Source organism: Martes martes, assembly GCF_963455335.1.
Source record: "Martes martes genome assembly, chromosome: 9".
Taxonomy (NCBI): domain Eukaryota; kingdom Metazoa; phylum Chordata; class Mammalia; order Carnivora; family Mustelidae; genus Martes; species Martes martes.
This window is the reverse complement of record NC_137896.1, coordinates 81215358-81236362: the sequence shown is the minus strand read 5'-3', so window position 1 is coordinate 81236362 and position 21005 is coordinate 81215358. Positions and strand designations below refer to the sequence as shown.

At 37.1% G+C, this 21005-nt stretch overlaps 1 protein-coding gene across 4 annotated transcripts in view; it reads left to right on the top strand.

The window, feature by feature from the left end:
- VPS54 (VPS54 subunit of GARP complex) overlaps positions 1-21005 on the top strand; it is a 97691-nt gene that overhangs the window by 12086 nt on the left and 64600 nt on the right. For 3 of the 4 annotated variants that reach the window (XR_013967342.1, XM_080812634.1, XM_080812632.1), the window contains exons 2-4: positions 7113-7149; positions 8331-8486; positions 10263-10468. Coding sequence is in view for 3 of the 4 variants with exons in the window: in XM_080812634.1 (XP_080668760.1) it covers positions 8351-8486; positions 10263-10468 (342 nt within the window). In the remaining variant the exon portion in view is untranslated. The remainder of the gene's footprint in view (positions 1-7112; positions 7150-8330; positions 8487-10262; positions 10469-21005) is intronic. The other variant, XM_080812633.1, reaches the window with a different exon arrangement.

Below are 21005 nucleotides of genomic sequence, written 5' to 3'. Positions count from 1 at the left end.
CTCAGTTGCTTGTAACACCAAGTGCTCATTACATCAAGTGCCCTCCTTAATGCCCATCACCCAATTACCCCATACTCTCCACCCACCTCCCCTCCAGCAACCCTCAGTTTGTCCCTATATTAAAGAATGTCTTATGGTTTGCCTCCCTCTCTGTCTTTATCTTCCCTTCCCTTCCCATTTGTTCATCTGTTTGTTTCTTAAATTCCACATGTGAGTGAAATCATATTTGTCTTTCTCTGACTGACTTATTTTGCTTAGCATAATGCCCTCTAGTTCTGTCCATGTTACAAATGGCAAGATTTCATTCTTTTTGATGGCTGAGTAATATTCCGTTGTATATATGTACCACATCTTCTTTATCCATTCATTTGTTGATGGACACTTGGGCTCTTCCCATGTTTTAATTATTGTGGACATTGCTGCTATAAACATTGGGGTGCATGTGCCCCTTCAAATCACTCTTTTTTTATCCTTTGGGTAAATACCTAGTAGTGCAATCGCTGGGTCGTAGGGTAGTTATGTTTTTAACTTTTTGAAGAACCTCTGTACTGTTTTCCAGAGTGGCCGTACCAGTTTGCATTCCCACCAACAGTGTAAGAGGATTCCCCTTTCTCTGCATCATTGCCAACATCTGTTGTTTCCTGAGGGTTAATTTTAGCCAATCTGACCGGTGTGAGGTGGTGTCTCATTGTGGTTTTGATTTGTATTTCCTTGGTGCCAAGTGATATTGAGCATTTTTTCACGTGTTTGTTAGCTATTTCTATGTATTCTTTGAAGAACTGTTTATGTCTTCTGCCCATTTCTTAACTCGATTCTTTATTTTTGGGGTGTTGAGTTTGATAAGTTCTTTATAGATTTTGGATACTAGCCCTTTATCTGATATGTCATTTGCAAATATCTTCTTCTATTCAGTAGGTTGATTTTTAGTTCTGTTGACTGTTTCCTTTGCTCTGCAGAAGCTTTTTATCTTGTTGGAGTCCCAATGGTTCATTTTTGCTTTTGTTTCCCTGCCTTTAAAGATGGGTCTAGGAAGAAGTTGCTGTGGCTGAGGTCAGAGAGGTTGCTGCCTGTGTTCTCCTATAGGATTTTGATGGATTCCTATCTCACATTGAGGTCTTTCATTTTGAATTTATTTTTGTGTATGGTGTAGGAAAGTGGTTCAGTTTCATTCTTCTGCATGTTGCTGTCCACTGTTTATTAAAGAGACTGCCTTTTTTTCCATTGGACATTTTTTTCTGCTTTGTCAAAGATTAGTTGACCATATAATTGTGGGTTCCACTCCAACTTTTACAATCTGGCATCCAACTCCACTGTTGGACTTGACGTTGTTTCTTTCTTTCTTTCTTTCTTTCTTTCTTTTATTTATTTATTTATTTATTTATTTATTTATTTGACAGAGAAAGATCACAAGTAGGCAGAGGCAGGCAGAGAAAGAGGAGGAATCAGGCTCCCTGCTGAGCAGAGAGCCCGATGTGGGGCTCGATCCCAGGACCCTGAGGTCATGACCTGAGCCGAAGGCAGAGGCTTTAACCCACTGAGCCACCCAGGCGCCCCTTGACATTGTTTCTGATGTCACTGGTGAATGACGTCTGGTCACTGCCTAACTGCCAAATCTAAGTGATGGGTTTCTTTTCCCATTTTATTTGTGAATTCTGAATTGATATTTCTCTCGCTTTCTTAGATGTTCCTTCTTTATCACAAGCTTTTCTTTAAATCTATCTTTCTTTCTTTTTTAAAGATCACATTTATTTATTTTTAGAGAGGGAGCATGAGCAGGGGGAGGGTAGAGGAAAGGGAGAGAGAGGATCCTAAGCAGATTCTGTGCACGGATCCCGACATGGGGCTTGACCCCACAACCCTGAGACCATGACCCCAGCCAAAATCTACAGTCAGATGCCTAACGAGGTCATCCAGGCACTCTGCCCCTCCTTTTTAAGGATTTATTTTTTATTTGAGAGAGAGAAAGAAAACGTGCAGGCTCATGCGCACAGTGGTGGTAGTTGTAGTGGTATTGATGGGGCAGAGGGAGAAGGAGAGAAGCAGAACCTGACCCTGAAATCATGACCTAAGCCAAAATCAAGGGTCAGGTGCTTAACTGACTGAGACACCCAGGTAACCCTATATCTTTTTTTCATTTCTTCTTCAGAAATGTTCAAGTCCTCTTAGGTTCTGTCCTTGGCCCTCCAAGCTGATAATCTCCTAGAGTGATGGAGTAAAGTCTATAATGACTTATCAGTCTTGTGGATAAAGTCCAAAGTCCTTTTGTAAGGTCCCACCCAGTTTAAGGATTATTCTTGTTTGTTTGTTTGTTTGTTTGTTTGTTTGTTTCTTTCTTTCTTTTTTTTTTTTTAAAGATTTTATTTATTTCATAGAAAAAGAGAGAGACGGCGAGAGAGGGAATACAAGTAGGGGGAGTGGGAGAGGGAGAAGCAGGCTTCCCGCTGAGCAGGGAGCCTGATGTGATGTGGGGCTGGATCCCAGGACCCTGGGATCATGACCTGAGCCCAAGGCAGACACTTAACAACCGAGCCACCCAGGTGCCCTGGGTTATTCTTTTATCTAAGGAAAAAAGGAAATGAACCTGTATTAATACTTATTTTAAGAATTGATACTAGCATCTTTAATCAGTCCATATGTTCATTTTACAGATGATCATCTTTATTTTAACTCGGTGGTTCTCCCCTGGGGTGATTTTATCCTCTCCCCTCTTTTCTTCCACCCCAGCATGCTTAGCTTTGTCTGGACACATTTTTGGTTGTCATAGTATGTGGAGCGGGGTCAGGAGTGAAGGGTGCTGTTGACAACAAGTGGATAGAGGCCAGGGATACATCTGAAGATCCTACAGTGTGTAGGAGGAAAACACCCAATAGCAAAGAATTATTTAACTCAAAATGTCCATGGTGCCATGGTGGAGAAACCATGCTTTAACTGGATTTTAGCATTTCCTTTACTTATAATGTACATAATCCTTCACAGGGATATTAGCACTACTTGTAACTTAGTCACCAGTAGAAATTTCAAATATTTTCATGTCACATTAATTTGTTGCAGGTACCTTGAAATATTTTTGCTCATTTATTGCTTAGAAATTAAGATAGGTTTGCATTAATTTAGAAGCAGAAAAATTACTATATTGCATAAAAATACTATATTGCATAAAAAGTTTATCTCAGTATAGTTGTCATTTGTAATCTCTAATGTATTTTATGCAATATAAATATTATTCTGGGAAAGGGTCCGTAGACTTTACCAGTTTGCCAAGAAGTTCACAGGACAATCTTAACCCCAGTCTAGAGGCTTAATTAGGTTGGGTTAGGCATTTTTTGTGCGAATGCTTCATAGGTGATGACATTTATTTTATATCATCATTTCATGAATCACATAATATTAAGTTGTCATACTGTTATCAATGATACCAAGTTTGTTGACTTAATTAAGGTAGTGACAGTCAGATTTTATTTTATTTTTTTAAAAGATTTTAATTATTTATTTGAAAGAGGGAGAGATCACAAATAAGCAGAGAGGCAGGCATAGAGAGAGGGGGAAGCAGGCTCCCTGCTGAGCAGAGAGCCCAATGCGGAACTCGATCCCAGGACCTGGAGATCATAACCTGAGCCGAAGGCAGAGGCTTTAACCCACTGAGCCACCCAGGCACCCTAACAGTCAGATTTTAAAGATATACTTTCCCGTTTGCATTGCTAAGGGGTTAACATCTGTGGGGTTAACACTTTGGTACCAGGTGAGTTTTCTCCTTCTGATCAACCTAATAACTTTAGCATACATCAGTGATTTTTGCCTGAATTGGTTTTTACGTTGGGGTTACAAAATGTGATTTTCTTTCTTTCTTTTTTTTTTTAAAAGATTTTATTTGTTTATTTGACAGGCAGAGATCACAAGTAGGCAGAGAGGCAGGCAGAGAGAGAGGAAGGGAAGCAGGCTCCCCGCTGAGCAGAGAGCCCAATTCGGGGCTCGATCCCAGGACCCCGGAATCATGACCTGAGCCAAAAGCAGAGGCTTTAACCCACTGAGCCACCCAGGTGCCCCACAAAATGTGATTTTCTAATTCAGTCATTCCTTCTACACTTATTACTGGCTTTCTTCTGTAGAGAAGAGATTTCCTTTCTTTATCCCACTCTGCCCCCTTTTCCTCATCTCTTTCTCTTCCCCTATGTGCCACTCTATATTTGCTAATTTTTACTTATCTAGTAGGTTATGCTCAAGTAGGTTTCTTTTCTTTTCTTTTCTTTTTTTTTTTTTTTTTGAGTCCTCAAATTGTCCACCATGTGGCCAGTGAGAGCCCCTTTAAGTTGATCCTTTGTCCTTCTTTACAAATCCTTTTGGTCTGTCTGTGAGCACTTACTTGCTTTCTGACACAGCAAGAGTTCCCAGGGCTCTGGCTCTGGACTCAGATGTTTTTTCAATGAGCCACGGTTTCTTTGTGGGGAACGGCATAGTTTTTACTTGTTCCCTGAAAGTAGAGCATTCCTAAGAAGTCTTAGGAATGTAAAGTGTAAAACTAAAATGGTGTAAAGTTGAAGAAACAGTTACCATTAATTTATGTGGAAAAATGTTTGTTTTAGGCTTTTCCAGTATCTTAGGACATGTATTAATAATGGTTGTATAGAATAAATCAAGAAAAAGCACAGATACTCAGAGGCCCAGTTCAAAGGTACAGTGGTTTGTTGCTGAGATGCTGAGTGTGAATCCAGGGAAGAAGCTAAGCATTGCCACCCTTGCTGCTTAGCCTGTGTGTGCTACCTCTGTAACGGCTTGTTGCAAACCAAACACTGAATGCAATTTTTGCTTCTTGCCTTTTTAGAGATAAGTTAAAATCCTCTGTGGATTTCTTTTGGTTAATGGAAACAGGTACTAATGTAGGTTTTTTAATAAAAGTAAAGTGGCATAATGCAAACTTTCAAAAAGCAGGGGATCCTTATGTTCAGAAACCAAAGTCTGAGCACTTGGTATGCTCCTTGCTTCTGGGATGACATTGTTTTAGGAACGTTTAATAGAGGCTTTTAACCTAACTTTTAACACAAAAGATACTTTGAGCTACACGAAAGACAGTCACGTTTCTGATTTTACTCATCATTGCAAATTCTTCCGTAATGAATGTTTCTTTCTTCGTTATCATCCTGTACAGGTGCATGCTCTTATCTACTCACTTAAGGATTATTGGTAGCTGTCTCACTAACATCTCTCTTCTGATCTGTTCTACACACCACCCATTTCATTCGTCTTTAAAGTATTTATTACATACTGTTTGTGTGCCAGGAACTGCATTAGGCATATAGAATACAGAGGAAAATGGAACCATCAGGAACTTCATAGTCTAATAGAGACCTATATAAAGACCAAAATTTCAGTATGATTATCGTAAAATAAAAATACATAGGGGCGCCTGGGTGGCTCAGTTGGGTTGAGCATTTGTCTTCAGCTCAGGTCATGATCCCAGGGTCTGGGGTGGAGCCCTGTGTCTTTGGGCTCCCTGCTCACTGGGGAGCCTGCTTCTCCCTCTCCCTCTCCCTCTGCCCATCCATCCCCCTGACCCCCAGGTTGTGCTGGTGTGTGCTCTCTTGCTCTCTTTCTCTCTCTCTCTCATAAATAAATAAAATCTTTAAGAAAATACATAAAGGTGTATTTGGTATGAGACACCAAAAAAGGCTTCAAGAGAAGATATTGGTTGAGTATGGTGTTGTTAGAATTATGAAAAGATTATCACATGAAGAATGGTAAAGTGATTTATAGATTCTCATTGTAGGTGACTACTGATTACATGTCAGATTTGTTTCTAGATGTAGTTACAAGTGGAAGTATTAAAAGTCAGACGTTATCTGCATTTAGTGCTTAGAGCTTGCCTTTTCTCTTATTCTGCGTTTTTGTTTTAGTTTTTGCTATTTTTTTTTTTCCTGAGTAGACAAACTTTCTTGCTAGGATGCTTCATCTTTTCTGTTCTTTAGCTTTTCAATGAAAGATAATTTTTTTGCTGAAATTGTTTGGTTTAGAGGCCATGGAGATTTGCTGTATTTGTTTATGCATCCATGCCTTATGAATAAATCCCTAACATTTTATTACCAATGATTGCACACACAAAGTATCTGCACTGTACTTATATGGTCATTAATATGAAGTTTGGTTCTTACTGTGGGGAAAGCTTAATGAATTTAGAATGGTTGAAGGAAATGGAGAGTCAAATGGTTTAAAATTGGGACTCACCTACATAGGCAGTCTCTAATTTTACATAATCTCTTTATAGCTAGAGATTTTCCCTCTTTTCATAAAAATTAGGAGAGGCATAGGAAAAAACAGAAAATCTGCATATGTTTCCCAATTCAGATTCTTTAAGAAATAAACAAGGTGACCCCCACCCCCCATACTGAAGGAATTTGTAGGAGTCTAGAAACATTTTTCTGTAAGTCCCCATCTCCTCAAGTGTTTTTGGCTTCCTGAGATGGCACTTAGGATTTCTTCTTGCTGTTAAAACAACATGATGGTAAATAGAATAAATTGAAATAGTAGTGTACTATTGTTGGAATCAGTATTTAATTTATCTGACAGCAAGCAATGGGCGTTCAACATAAGTAGATTTTCCAAATATTTGTAGTTTCCCTCTTTAAAATGTCAAAATGTTTTTAGTTTAGCCATTTTATTTGATGAAATTAATAAAAAAGTTAAACAGACTTAATGTCAAATTTAGAATGGTCCTTACTAAACATTTAATATACAGGATTATGTATTAAACAATATTTTCTATCCTTTAGATATTTTTCTCTTTCAAATATATGATGCTTTTGTGCAGAAACAACCATATACTTAATGTGAAGGGATGTAAATGCAACAGGCGAACTAAGGCCCTGAGTAATTTGTCTGGCCATACTGTGTGTGTGTGTGTGTGTGTGTGTGTGTGTGTGTGTAAATAAAATATGAATTGTCAGTACTTCCCAATACTCTAACCATGTCAGTTTCCATATGGTCTTAACCTCTTTGTATGGTATTGTTCGCTTTCTGTTCAGGGACCTTGAGGAAGTTATTTATCTTTGTGCATTTTCTTAACAGCTTGTTTCTTATTGTCTCAGTGAGTGGTGTAATTGGATGTGTTTCCTTTGCATTAGGAGGACTGTGACAGATATTCAAAGAAGTCTGGGAAATGTAAGTTTTAGCTTTCTGCTAAACTTGCTAAGCTAGAGGGGAGTTAGAGTAGATGAACTTTTTGTCACCATTCTTAGCCTTATGTCTCTGCTCTTTATTTCTTACTCTTACTGTATTCACTAGATTTCCTTACCAGCCCCCCCCCCTTTTTTTAATTTGTTAAAACACATGTATTTTTACAAGCTACCTAGTCTGTCAGGGCCTTGCACTTAGACTAGGTGATATCTAAGTTCCCTTTCAGCTATAAACTTCTGTTTATTTATTTATTCTTTCATTGAAAAGTGTCTGTAGAATACCTGCTATTTGATATATATACTCTGCAATATAATATTATCTACCCTCCAATAAGAAAATAACACATGTTCGTCAGTATCCAGATTATGTACTGCTTCATTTGTAAAGTTTTACATGACACTGTAGCTCATATTATGTTGTTTTGCCCCACAAATTCTTTTAGGACTTACTAAAAAATGTAGACATAGATTAACTTTTGTTTTCCTTAGTGTTTTGGTTGTTTTAATTACTTAATGTAATTGTAGGCACTTTGAAGAATCATACTTCTTTTATAATCATTTAATATAGTGACAGTCCACATAGTAATAATAATCATAATGTTAACTAACATTTATGAACACTAACTTGGAGATGAGCATTGTTTTAAGTGCTTCACATATATCCATTCCTTTTAATCTTACAAAATGTTTATGAAATGGGCTCTCATCTCCATTTTTACAGTTGAGGTAAGGCACATAAAGGTTAAGAAAATTTCCTTAAGATTATACTGCTGGTAAGTGAAGAACCCAGTAAATCAGACAAAAACCCATTCACTTATTCATTTTGGTATAATGCATAATTACTGTATACTTGTTGAATGAATGGATGTTTTCAACTTTAATATATATTGATTACAGCTTTGGTATCTATTTCCACTTTGGATAAAAGACTAAGGGTATTTCACTTCGGAGAGAATACTTTTCAAACAAGGACATATAACTTTCTTAGTAAACTGAATATTGTGAGTCACTCTCACAGCTAATAATGAGTATTCAAATTGTGTACTTATTCCTTGAGGGATTTTGGTTAAGGTGTCTTTTTCAAAGAAAATTTGAGGTATACATAATACTTAGAGAAATTTTGATTAGTGTTAAGTGTCTTAATTATTACTTGTTACTTATTTTCAGTTGAGTGGTGATTTTATGCAATGGCTTCAAGCCACAGTTCTTCACCAGTGCCTCAAGGAAGCAGCAGTGATGTTTTCTTTAAAAAAGAGGTAGATCCAACAAAACACATTCGACCTGTGCAGTCACTGCCAGATGTATGTCCCAAGGAACCTACAGGTAATGTCTTTTTTTTTGCTGTTGTTGTTGTTGAGGATTTTTGCTGAGGATTTGTATTATTTTTAAATGAGTAGTTAGATTCCATATACATTTGACACTGGAACAACATGGGTTTGAACTGCATGGGTCCACTTATTTGCAGCCTTTTTTTTTTTTTTTTTGGTTAAATACAGTACTATAAATGTATTTTCTCTTTCTTATGGGTTTCTTAGTAACATTTTCTTTCCTCTAGCTTACTTTCTTGTAAGAATGCAGTATATAATAACATACAGAATATGTGTTAATTGACTATGTTATTGGAAGGGCTTCTGTTCGACAGTAGGCTATCAGTAACGTTTGGGGAGAGTTGAAGTTATATGTGGATTTTTGACTTCATAGGGAAGGGGTAGTCTGTATCCCTAATCCCTCTGTTGTTCAAGGGTCAGCTGTATCTGAAGGAATACATTTTATAGTGTTAAACTAAAGAGGTAGTTTGGAAGTAAGTTGATTGGGAAATTGGAATATAGTTCTTTTCATGCATTTCCATAGAAGTAACTTGCTAAACTGAAAAAAAAAGTTTTGAAAATGAAACTACAGATACAAAGCTTTTTAGTTAGATGCAGTAGAGTGAAGCCTCATTATTTGTGAATTCTATGTTTGCAGATTTGCCTACTCCCTAAAACTTATTCGTAACCCCAATATCAATATTTGTAGGTACTTTTGTGGTCATTTTTAGCCATATGGAGAGGAATGAAAAATTTGAATTGTCTGATGCACATGTCCCTAGCAAAGATTGAACAAGATAACACTCTGCCTTCTTGTTTTGTCTCTCATGCTCTAAACAAGTGTCCTTTCTGTGGTCTATTTAGTGCCACATTTTTTGCATTTTTGAGATTTTTATTGATGATTTTGCTGTTTAAAATGTCTCCCCAACATAGTGCCGAATGGCTTTCTAGTGTTTCTAAGACCCGGAAGACTGCAATGTATGTGCCTTATGAAGAAATTCCATTTAGGTATGAGTTATAGTGGTGTGAGCCATGAGTTCAGTATTAATGAATGAACAATGTATACTAAATAAGGTGTCTTCAAACAGAAACACACACAAAATAAGATTATGTATTGGTCAGTTGATGAAAATGTTTTGACCAGGGGCTTGAAGGTACCTAACCCTGTATTTGCCCTAGAAGCAATAATGGTTCAGTATTTGCTAATTGTTACAGTGGACTTTATAGAGCAAAACTACTAAGAATAACAAGAATTGACACTATGTTTTTATTTTCTCTATGGTTAATGCCATAGCAGCATTTCTGTCATCTATAAGCCAAACAAGGGTATTAGAACCTGGTGTGTCTGCCTTAATACAATAGAAAAAAAGGTGTTTTTTTTTTTTTTTTTTTAAATCTGAAGTATTAAAGGATAGAAGATACACAATAGAAGGGAAGAAGAATTTTGATGTTGAAAAAGGAAAGAGAAATTTTACGTTAAAGAAGGGAATTAATGAAAGACTTCCATTACCATCCACCCCACCCTGCAACTATAACTCTCAAATTTTGCATGTTCTTTATTTACATGTTTTTCCTTCTTTTGGCAATTGATACTGAAAGCCGAAGGTTATTAATCAGATTGATTTTCATTAAAACACTTTTTACAGAAGAGTTTCTACTCTTTGTATAGTGTAGAAACTAAGCATTTTTATTTTTCTAGGATGTAGTTTCAAATGTAGAACTTAGTTTATCGAGTGTTCTTGTTTACTTTTTGCAGGTGATTCAAATAGTTTATATGTTGCCCCATCTCTAGTTACAGATCAACATAGATGGACTATATATCATTCCAAAGTAAACCTCCCAGCAGCATTAAATGATCCTAGATTAGCAAAAAGAGAATCTGACTTCTTCACAAAAACATGGGGATTGGACTTTGTGGACACTGAAGTCATACCTTCATTCTACCTCCCACAGATCAGCAAGGAACATTTTACAGTTTATCAACAGGAAATCTCTCAGGTAATACCTAATCAAAAGTAATAGAAAGATCTTTAATTTGATTTATTGTAGATTTTTGACCAATAATCTTTGATGAGGTTATAGTATTCTTTTCTGTCTATATACATTCTGCTCTCCTGGGGTGTATTTAATTCATTGCTTAGATATATATAAATGTATTTCTCTTACTGTAGTGATTTTTCAGAATTACACTTTACTAATAGTACAGAGATTCATCATGAAATCCACCCTACCTTTTTTGTCCTACGAAGGACAAAATTGTTCAGTTAGGCCAATAAAACCCAGATGATTTGTGAGGTTTAAGAAGTGAGTGGAGTAGAACTGTTTCTATGTCTCTCATTTACCGTAGAAAATTTAGTAGAGCATGCTAGCTCTAGCAGATAGTCTTAATATCTTTAGACATAATATGTTGCTCTAAACCCAGTTCTGAGCAAGAAGTGAATGTATTGCTTAGTTTAAGAAGGCTTGTTACTAATTTTTAGTGAGTATTATCAATATAATTTTGGTTACCATTTTAGTCTTTAAAAAAACTCATTTAAAAAAAACCTCATTTTTTAAAAGGATATTAAAATTTTTTCTTTACTGAGGTATAATTGGCATATAATAATTTCAGGTGTACAACAGAATGATTTGATATTTATATATATTGCAAAATGGTCACCATAATAAGGCTAGTTAACATCCTTGCCATACATACTTACAAAAAATTTTTTTTCTTCTTGTGATGAGGATTTTAAAAATCTTTTCTCCTCGCAACTTTCAAATATTCAGTACAGTATTATTAACTATAGTGACCATGCTTTAGATTACATCTAGAAGTTTATATAGGGGATAATTATTTATGTTTTTATAATATCCCTTTTTATACTTTTTTCATTAGCAGACCTAATTTGCATTTAGCTAACTTTGTTTCACTTGATTACTTTGTTCTTTTTATGATTTGGAAGTAGGCTAAATACGGTTATATTATTGGCATTGATACTATGCAATATTTGGTTCATTTTTAGTACTATCTAATATTTTTGTACAGAACTTATAAATATTGTTTACTTTTATATCATGTATATTGTCATATGCTGTCTAGAGTTTTTGTGTTCCATTTTCAGTAATCACATCTAACTGGATGTTGTTAAGTAGATGAACTTTAATATACTTTCTTTTTGTTAGTTTCTAATCTTTATTCTAACCTTAGTTTCTAGTTCTAATCTTTATTCTTTTTGTTAGTTTCTAATCTTTATTCCTCATAACGTACAATTTGGGTTTTCCATTTGTCCATTTATTGATCAAATATGTATTGACTGCCTTCCATGTGCCAGGCACTGTCTAAACACTAGGGATACAGCAGAGAACAAAATATACCAGTTGCCTCCATTACAAAGCTTATATTTCTAGCAAGCAATAAACCCTAAAGCAACCACTAAAATAACAAAGAATTATAGCTAAAAAGCCAATAGAAGAGATTACATGAAATAAAAAAAATTCTCACTCTATACAAAGGTAGAAAAAGGGTAAAAAAGAAGGAAAGATTAGATGGGTCAGAAAGAATAAACATCAGAATGATAGACTTATACCTAACTCTATCAGTACATTAAATGTAAATGTTTAAGCATCCCAATTACAAGGCAGAGATTGTGAGATTGGATGAAAAAGCACGACCCAGCTGTATGCTACCTATAAGAAATGCACTTTGAATACAGAGACATAAAACACTTAAAAGTAAAAGGATAGAAAAAGATATACCAGGCTAACAACAAAAGAAAGCTGTATGACTATATTAATATCAACTAAAGTAGATTTCAGGCAAAAACTGTCACTAGAGATGAAGAAGGTTATTTTGTAATGACAAAAGTATTAAGTTAATCAAGGAGATACTGTATTTCTAAACGTTTATGTTTGCAAAAACAGCATCAAAATGCATGAAGCAAAAACTGAGAACTTTCTGGGGGAAATAGGTGAATTCACAATTATGGTTGGAGATTTTAATATTTGTCAATCAATAAATGATAGAACAAGCAAATAGAAAACCAGTGAGTATATGGTAGACTTACACAGCACTGTCAGTTAACCTGACTTAACTTGAAAGAACACATTGAAAGAACATTCCACCCAACACAGAAGAATACATTTTCTTCTGAAGTGTTCATGGAACATTTATCAAGATAGACCACAATCTGGGCCATAAAACAAATGTTAATACATTTAAAAGGCTTCAAAGTATATACAAAATCATACAAAGTGTATTTTTTGACCACGACCGAATGAAAGTAGAAATTATTAACAGAAAGTGTGTAGGAAATCCACAAATATTTGGAAACCAAAGCTTACACTTCTAAATAAAATGTGGAAGGGAGGAGCAAGATGGTGGAGGAATAGGAGACCTAAATTTTGTCTCCTCCCAAGGAATTCAGCTAGATAGTTATCAAACCATTCTGAACACCTGCAAACTCAACAGGAGATGGAAGAGAAGAATAGCAATTCTATGAACAGACAATCGACCACTTTCTGGAAGGTAGGAGTGCAGAGAAGTGAATCCAAGGTGATATACGGGTAGATAGACCATGGGGGGAAGGAGCCTCCATCAGCCGGCTACTGGCAAGTGAGAGAGCAGTGGAGCACAAAATAAGAACTTTTAGAAGTCTGCTTTGCAGAGGGATATCGCTCCAGTGGATAAGTAGGGGTGGAATCCTTGCTGGGACAGTGTGGTCTCAGGACTCTTGGGGTCACAGAAAGAATGGGGGTACCTGAGTGTGGCAGATCTTCCAGGTATTGGAATGGGGAAGCTGGTTGCAAAGATGGAGCCCAGGAGTGGGCTTTCAGCTTGGGGTTGCCATAAACTGTGATCTGAGGCAAAGTTGGGCCATTATTCTTGGAGCAGGGACCTCACAAGTGACAGATCTGGGGAGACTCCCCTCCCCCCCCCCCCCCCCCCCCACTGGGAGGAGCAGCGCAGGAGCGTGCTGGAGGAATCTGCTGGGTTTGGAGACTCCACACTGGGCTGTGTGCCAGAGATAGAAATGCTCGGTGACAGGCTGGGCGAGCTCAGTGTGTGGCTGGAGACCGGGGTGACAAGAGTGATTGACTGCTTTTTTCTGAGGGCTCACTGAGGAGGGAGGCCCCCGAGCTCTTGGCTTCTCCAGACCGGAGATTGGGAGGCTGCTATATCATTCTCCTCCTCCAAAGCTGTACGGAAAGCTTTCAGGGAACAAAAGCTACCCAGAGCAAAGCTGAGCAGATTGCTTAGCCTGGCCCCTGGCAAGGGTGGTGCCGTTCTGCCTGGAGCAAAGAAATTTGAGAATCACTGCAATAGGCCCCTCCCCCAGAAGATCAGCAAGAACATCCAGCCAAGACCAAGTTTACTGATCAATGAGAACTGCAAAACTCCAGCGCTAGGGGAATACAGCACATAGGATTCATGGCTTTTTTCTCATGATTCTTTCGTCTTTCAAAGTTAAATTATTAAAATGTTGTTTACTTTTTTCTTTTTCTTTTTAGATTTTCCTCTTTTTTATTTTAACCAACATCTTATCAATACCTTTTTAAAAATCTTTTTTGATTTTCACTTTTATAGTCATATTCTGTCCCTTCATTGTGTTTAATGTTATTTTTTGTACACGTATAAGTTCTTCTTTCTTTAAAATTTTGACATACAGTTTCTTCTAACAGACCAAAATATACCCTAAATCTAGTGTATGGTTTTGTTCTAGTTTCCAGCCTGATCACATTCTCTCCTTTTTAAATTTTTTTTTATTTTTTAATTTTTTAAAAAAGATTTTATTTATTTATTTGATAGAAAGAGAGATCACTAGTAGGCAGAGAGGCAGGCAGATAGAGAGGAGGAAGCAGGCTCCCTGCTGAGCAGAGAGCCTGATGCGGGGCTTGATCCCAGGACCCTGAGATCATGACTTGAGCTGAGGGCAGAGTCTTTAACCCACTGAGCCACCCAGGCGCCCCTCTCTCCTTTCTTTAAACATTTTTTTTCTTTTTTCAACCAACTTCTTATCTTATGAATTCCTTTTTTTTTTTTTTTTTTTAGAAATTTATTTATTTATTTATTTATTTGACAGACAGAGATCATAAGTAGGCAGAGAGGCAGGCAGAGAGAGGAAGGGAAGCAGGCTCCCCGCTGAGCAGAGAGCCCGATGCGGGGCTCGATCCCAGGACCCTGGGACCACGACCTGAGCCGAAGGCAGAGGCCTTAACCCACTGAGCCACCCAGGCGCCCCTCTCTCCTTTTTTTAAACATTTTTTTTCTTTTTTCAACCAACTTCTTATCTTATGAATTCCTTTTTAAAAATCTTTTTAATTTTCATCTTTACAGCCATCCCTTCATTGTATTTACCCATTTATATGTACACACACACACACACACACACACACTCACACACAGAGTTTTTCTTTCTTCAAAATTTTGAAGGCCGTTTCTTCTAACAGACCAAAATATGCCCTGAATCAAGTGTGAAGCCCTGTTCTATTCCAGACTAATCATATTTTTCCCCCCCTCTTTTCCCCCTGTTTTCGGGTCTCTTCTGATTTGTTTAGTGTATATTTTTCTGGGGTCGTTGTTACTCTTTTAGTATTTTGTTCTCTTATTCATCTGTTCTTCTCTAGACAAAATGACAAGGTGGAAAAACTCACCTCAAAAAGAGAACAAGAGGCAGTACCAACTGCTCGGGACCCAATCAGTATGGACAATATTAAGATGTTGAAACTAGAGCTCAGAATAACGATTATAAAGATACTAGCTGGGCTTCAAAAAAGCATAGAAGATGCTAGGGAATCATTTAATGGAGAAATAAAAGAACTAAAATCTTACCAAGTTGAAATTTTAAAAAAGCTATTAATGAGGTACAATAAAAATGGAGTCTCCTACTGCTAGGGTAAATGAGGCATAAGAGGATTAATGATATAGAAGACCAAATGATGGAGAATAAGGAAGCTGAGGAAAAGAGAGATAAACAACTACTGGATCAGTGGGGAGAATTTGAGAGATAAGCAATACCATAAGATGGAACAATATTAGAATAATTGGGATCCCAGAAGAAGAAGAAAGAGAGAGATGGGGGCAGAAGGTATATTGCAGCAAATTATAGTAGAGTATTTCCCTAATATGGAAAAGGGAAGAAGCATCAAAATCCAGGAGGCACAGAAAAATCCGCTCAAAATTAATAAAAATAGGTCCACACCCCATCATCTAATAGTAAAACTTACAAGTCTCAGTGACAAAGAGAAAATCCTGAAAGCAGCTTGGGACAAGATTGGCAGCAGACCTATCCACAGAGACCTGGCAGGCCAGAAAGGACTGGCATGATATATTCAGAGCACTAAATGAGAAAAATGTGCAGCCAAGGATACCATATCCAGCTAGGTTATCATTGAAAATAGAAGGAGAAATAAAAAGCTTCCAGGACAAACAAAAACTAAAGAATTTGCAAACACCAAACCAGCCCTACAGGAAATATTGAAAAAGGTCCCCTAAGCAAAGAGAGAGTCCAAAAGTAACACATACCAGAAAGGAACAGAGACAATATACAGTAATAGTCACCTTACAGACAATACAGTGGCGCTAAATTCATATCTTTCAGTAGTTACCCTGAATGGAAATAGGCTAAATGCCCCAATCAAAAGACACAGGGTTTCAGAATAGATTAAAAAAACAAAAACAAAAACAAAAAAAACCCAAGACCCATCGATATGCTGTCTGCAAGAAACTCATTTTAGACACAAAGACACCTCCAGATTTAAAGTGAGGTGGTGGAAAACAATTTATGATACTAATGGACATCAAAAGAAAGCTGGGGTGGCAGTCCTTATATCAGATAAATTAGATTTTAAGCCAAAGACTGTAATAAGAGATGAGGAAGGACACTATATCAAACTGAAAGGGTCTGTCCAACAAGAAGATCTAACAGTTTTAAATATCTATGCCCCTAACATGGGAGCAGCCAATTATATAAACCAATTAATAACAAAATCAAAGAAACACACCAACAATACAATAATAGTAGGGGACTTTAACACCCCCCTCCCTGAAATGGACAGATCATCTAAGCAAAAGATCAACAAGGAAATAAAGGCTTTAAATGACACACGGACCAGATGGACCACACAGATATAGTCAGAACATTCATCCCAAAACAGCGTAATACACATTCTTCTCTAGTGCACATGGAGCATTTTCCAGAATAGATCACATCCTGGGTCACAAATCAGGTCTCAGCCAATAGCAAAAGATGGGAATCATTCCCTGCATATTTTCGGACTACAGTGCTTTGAAACTGGAACTCAGTCACAAGAGGAAAGTTGGAAAGAACTCAAATACATGGAGGCTAAAGAGCATCTTACTAAAGAATGAATGGGTCAACCAGGAAATTAAAGAAGAATTTTAAAAGTTCACGGAAACAAATGAAAACGAAAACACAACTGTTCAAAATCTGTGGGACACAGCAAAGGCAGTCCTGAGAGGAAAATAAATAGTGATATAAGCCTTTCTCAAGAAACAAGAAAGGTCTCAAGTACACACCCTAACCCTATACTTAAAGGAGCTGGAGAAAGAACAGCAAATAAAGCCTAAACCCAGGAGAAGAGGAATAATAAAGATCAGAGCAGAAATCAATGAAATAGAAACCAAAAGAACAGTAGAACAAATCAACAAAACTAGGAGTTGGTTTTTTGAAAGAATTAATAAGATTGATAACCCCCTGGCCATACTTATCAAAAAGAAAAGAGAAAGGACCCAAATTAATAAAATCATGAATGAAAGAGGAGAGATCAAAACCAACACCAAAGAAATACAAACAATTATAATACCATATTATGAACAACTATACACCAGTAAATTAGACAATCTGGAAGAAATGGGTGCATTCTTAGAGATGTGTAAACTACCAAAGCTGAACCAGGAAAAAATAGAAAACCTGAACAGACCCATAACCAGTAAGGACATTGAAGCAGTAGTCAAAAATCTCCCAGCAAGCAAGAGCCCAGGGCCAGACAGCTTCCCAGGGGAATTCTACCAAACATTTAAAGAAGAATTAATACCTGTCCTTCTGAAACTGTTCTAAAAAATAGAAATGGAAGAAAAACTTCCAAACTCATTTTATGAAGCCAGCATTACCTTGATCCCAAAATCAGGCAAAGACCCCATCAAAAGGGAGAATTACAGATTAATATGCCTGATGAACATGGATGCAAAAATTCTCACCAAAATACTAGCTAATAGTATCTAGCAGTACATTAAAAGGATTATTCACCACAACCAAGTGGGATTTATTCCTGGGCTGCAAGGTTGGTTCAGCATCTGCAAATCAATCAGTGTGATACAATACATTAATAAAGAACAAGAACCATATGATACTCAATAGATGCGGAAAAATCATTTGAGAAAGTACAGTATCCTTTCTTGATCAAAATTCTTCACAGTGTAGGCATAGAGGATACATACCTCAATATCATCAAAGCCATGTATGAAAAACCCATGGCTCATATCATTCTCAGTGGGGAAAAACTGAGAGCTTTTCCCCTAAGGTCAGGAACGCAGCAGGGATGTCCACTATTACCACTGCTATTTAACATAGTACTAGAAGTCTTAGTCTAGGAAAAGAAGTAAAAGGCATCCAAATCAGCAAAGAAGAAGTCAAACTCTCACTCTTTACAGATGATATGATACTTTATGTGGAAAACCTGAAATACTCCATCCCAGAATTGCTAGAACTCATACAGGAATTCAGTAAAGTGTCAGGATATAAAATCAATGCACAGGAATCAGTTAAATTTCTATACATGACCAACAAGACAGAAGAAAGAGAAATTGAGGAGTCCATCCCATTTACAATTGCTCCCAAAAATGTACAATACCTTGGAATAAATCTAACCAAAGAAAGAATCTGTACCCAGAAAACTACAGAATACTCCAAAAGAAATTGAGGAAGAGACAAAGAAATGGGAAAACGTTCCATGCTCATGGATTGAAGAACAAATACTGTGAAAATATCTATGCCACCTACAGCAATCTACACATTTAATGCAATCCCTGTCGAAATACCATCAGCCTTTTTCAGAGAAATGGAACAAATAATCCTAAAATTTATATGGAAGTAGAAAAGCCCCTGAATAGCCAGAGGAGTGTTGAAAAATAAAACTAAAGTTGGCAGCATCACAATTCCAGACTTCAAGCTCTATTACAAAGCTGTAATCATCAAGACAGTATGGTACTGGCACAAAAACAGACACACATATCAGTGGAACAGAATAGAGAGCCCAGAAATGGATCCTCAACTCTATGGTCAACTAATCTTTGACAAAGTAGGAATGAATGTCCAGTGGAAAAAAGACAGTCTCTTCAACAAATGGTGTTGGGAAAATTGGACAGCCACATGCAGAAGAATGAAACTGGACTGCTTTCTTACACCACAGACAATAATAGACTCAAAATGGATGAAGACCACAGTGTGAGACAGGAATCCATCAAAATCCTTGAGGAGAACATAGGCAGCAACCTCTTTGACCTCAGCTGCAGCAACTTCTAGAAACATCACCAAAGGCAAGGAAAGCAAGGGCAAAAATGAACTATTGGGACTTCATCAAGATCAAAAGCTCTTGCAGAGCAAAGGAAATAGTCAACAGAACTAAAAGATAACCGACAGAATGGGAGAAGATATTTGCAAATGACATATCAGATAAAAGGCTAGTATCCAAAATCTATAAAGAACTTAATCAAACTCAATACCCAAAGAACAAATAATCCAGTCAAGAAATAGGCAGAAGACATGAACAGGCATTTTTGCAAAAAAGACATCCAAATGGCCAACAGACACATGAAAAAGTCCTCAACATCACTTGGCATCAGGGAAATACAAATCAAAACCACAGTGAGGTACCACCTCACACTGGTCGGAGTGGTTAACATTAACCAGTCAGAAAACAACAGATGTTGGCAAGGATGTGGAGGAAGGGAACCCTCTTAACTGTTGGTAGGAATGCAAGCTGGTGCAGCCACTCTGGAAAACAGCATGGTGGTTCCTCAAAAAGTTGAAAATAGAACTACCCTATGACCCAGCAATCACACTACTGGGTATTTACCCTAAAGATACAAATGTAGTGATCCAAAGGGGCACATGCACCCGAATGTTTATAGCAGCAATGTCCACAATAGTCACACTATGGAAAGAGCTTAGATGTCTATCAACAGATGAATGGATAAAGAAGTGGTGTGTGTGGGAGTGTGTACATACATGTGTACATGTATATATTTATATGTGTGTGCATGTACACACACATATATAGTGGAATACTGTGCAGCCATCAAGAAAACCGAAATCTTACCATTTGCATTGATGTGGATGGAACTAGAGGGTATTATGCTAAGCTAAATAAGTCTATTAGAGCAAGACAATTATCATATGATCCTCACTGATATGAGGAATTTGAGAAACAAGACAGAGGCTCATAGTGGAAGGGAGGGAAAAATGAAACAAGACAAAACCAGAGTTTGGGACAAATCATAAGAGACTCTTAATCTCAGGAAACAAACTGAAGGTTGCTGGAGGTGAGGGGGCTGGGAGGGATGAGGTGGCTGGGTGATGGACATTGGGGAGGGTATGTGCTATGGTGAGTACTGTGAATTGTGTAAGACTGATGAATCACAGACCTGTACCCCTGAAAGAAATAATACATTATATGTTAGTTAAAAAAAAAAAAATGCTGGTCATAGAGCAAAAGAGAGGCACCTGGATGGTTCAGTCAGTTAAGTGTCTGACTCTTAATCTCAGCTCAGGTCTTCCAGGGTCATGGAGCCTACTCAAAAAAAAAAAAAAAAAAGGAAAAGTAGATTAGAACCATTTACCCTTGAACAACATGGGTTTGAAACATACAGATCTACTTATATACAGATTTTTTTCAGTAAATACAGTTACAGTACTGCAAATGTATTTGGCTTCCTTAAATATATTTTGTTTTCTCTTTAAGAATATATATATAATATGTATAATATACAAAATATGTGTTAATTGACTGTTTATGTTACTGTTAAGGCTTCCAATCCACAGTAGAGTATTAGTAGTTAAGTGTTTGGGGAGTCAGAAGTTATCGTTGGATTTTTTATTGTGGCATATTTGTGTTCCTAACCCCCATGTTTGAACTAAATGGAAATGAAAACATGACATACTGGGATTTGTGGCGTGCTGCTCAAGCGGTACTTAAGGAATAATTTATAGCAGTAAATACATATATTAGAAAAGAAGAATAGTCTCAAGTCAGTGACCTCAACTTTTACCTTAAAAAGTACAAAAATGGGTGCCTGGGTGGCTCAGTGGGTTAAAGCCTCTGCCTTCGGCTCAGGTCATGATCCCAGGACCCTGGGATCGAGCCCCGCATCGGGCTCTCTGCTCAGCAGGGAGCCTGCTTCCCTTCTCTCTCTGCCTGCCTCTCTGCCTACTTGTGATCTCTCTGTCAAATAAATAAATAAAATCTTTTAAAAAAAAAAAGCTACAAAAATAACAAATATATACCAAAATAAGCGGAAGAAAGAAACATCAAAGTT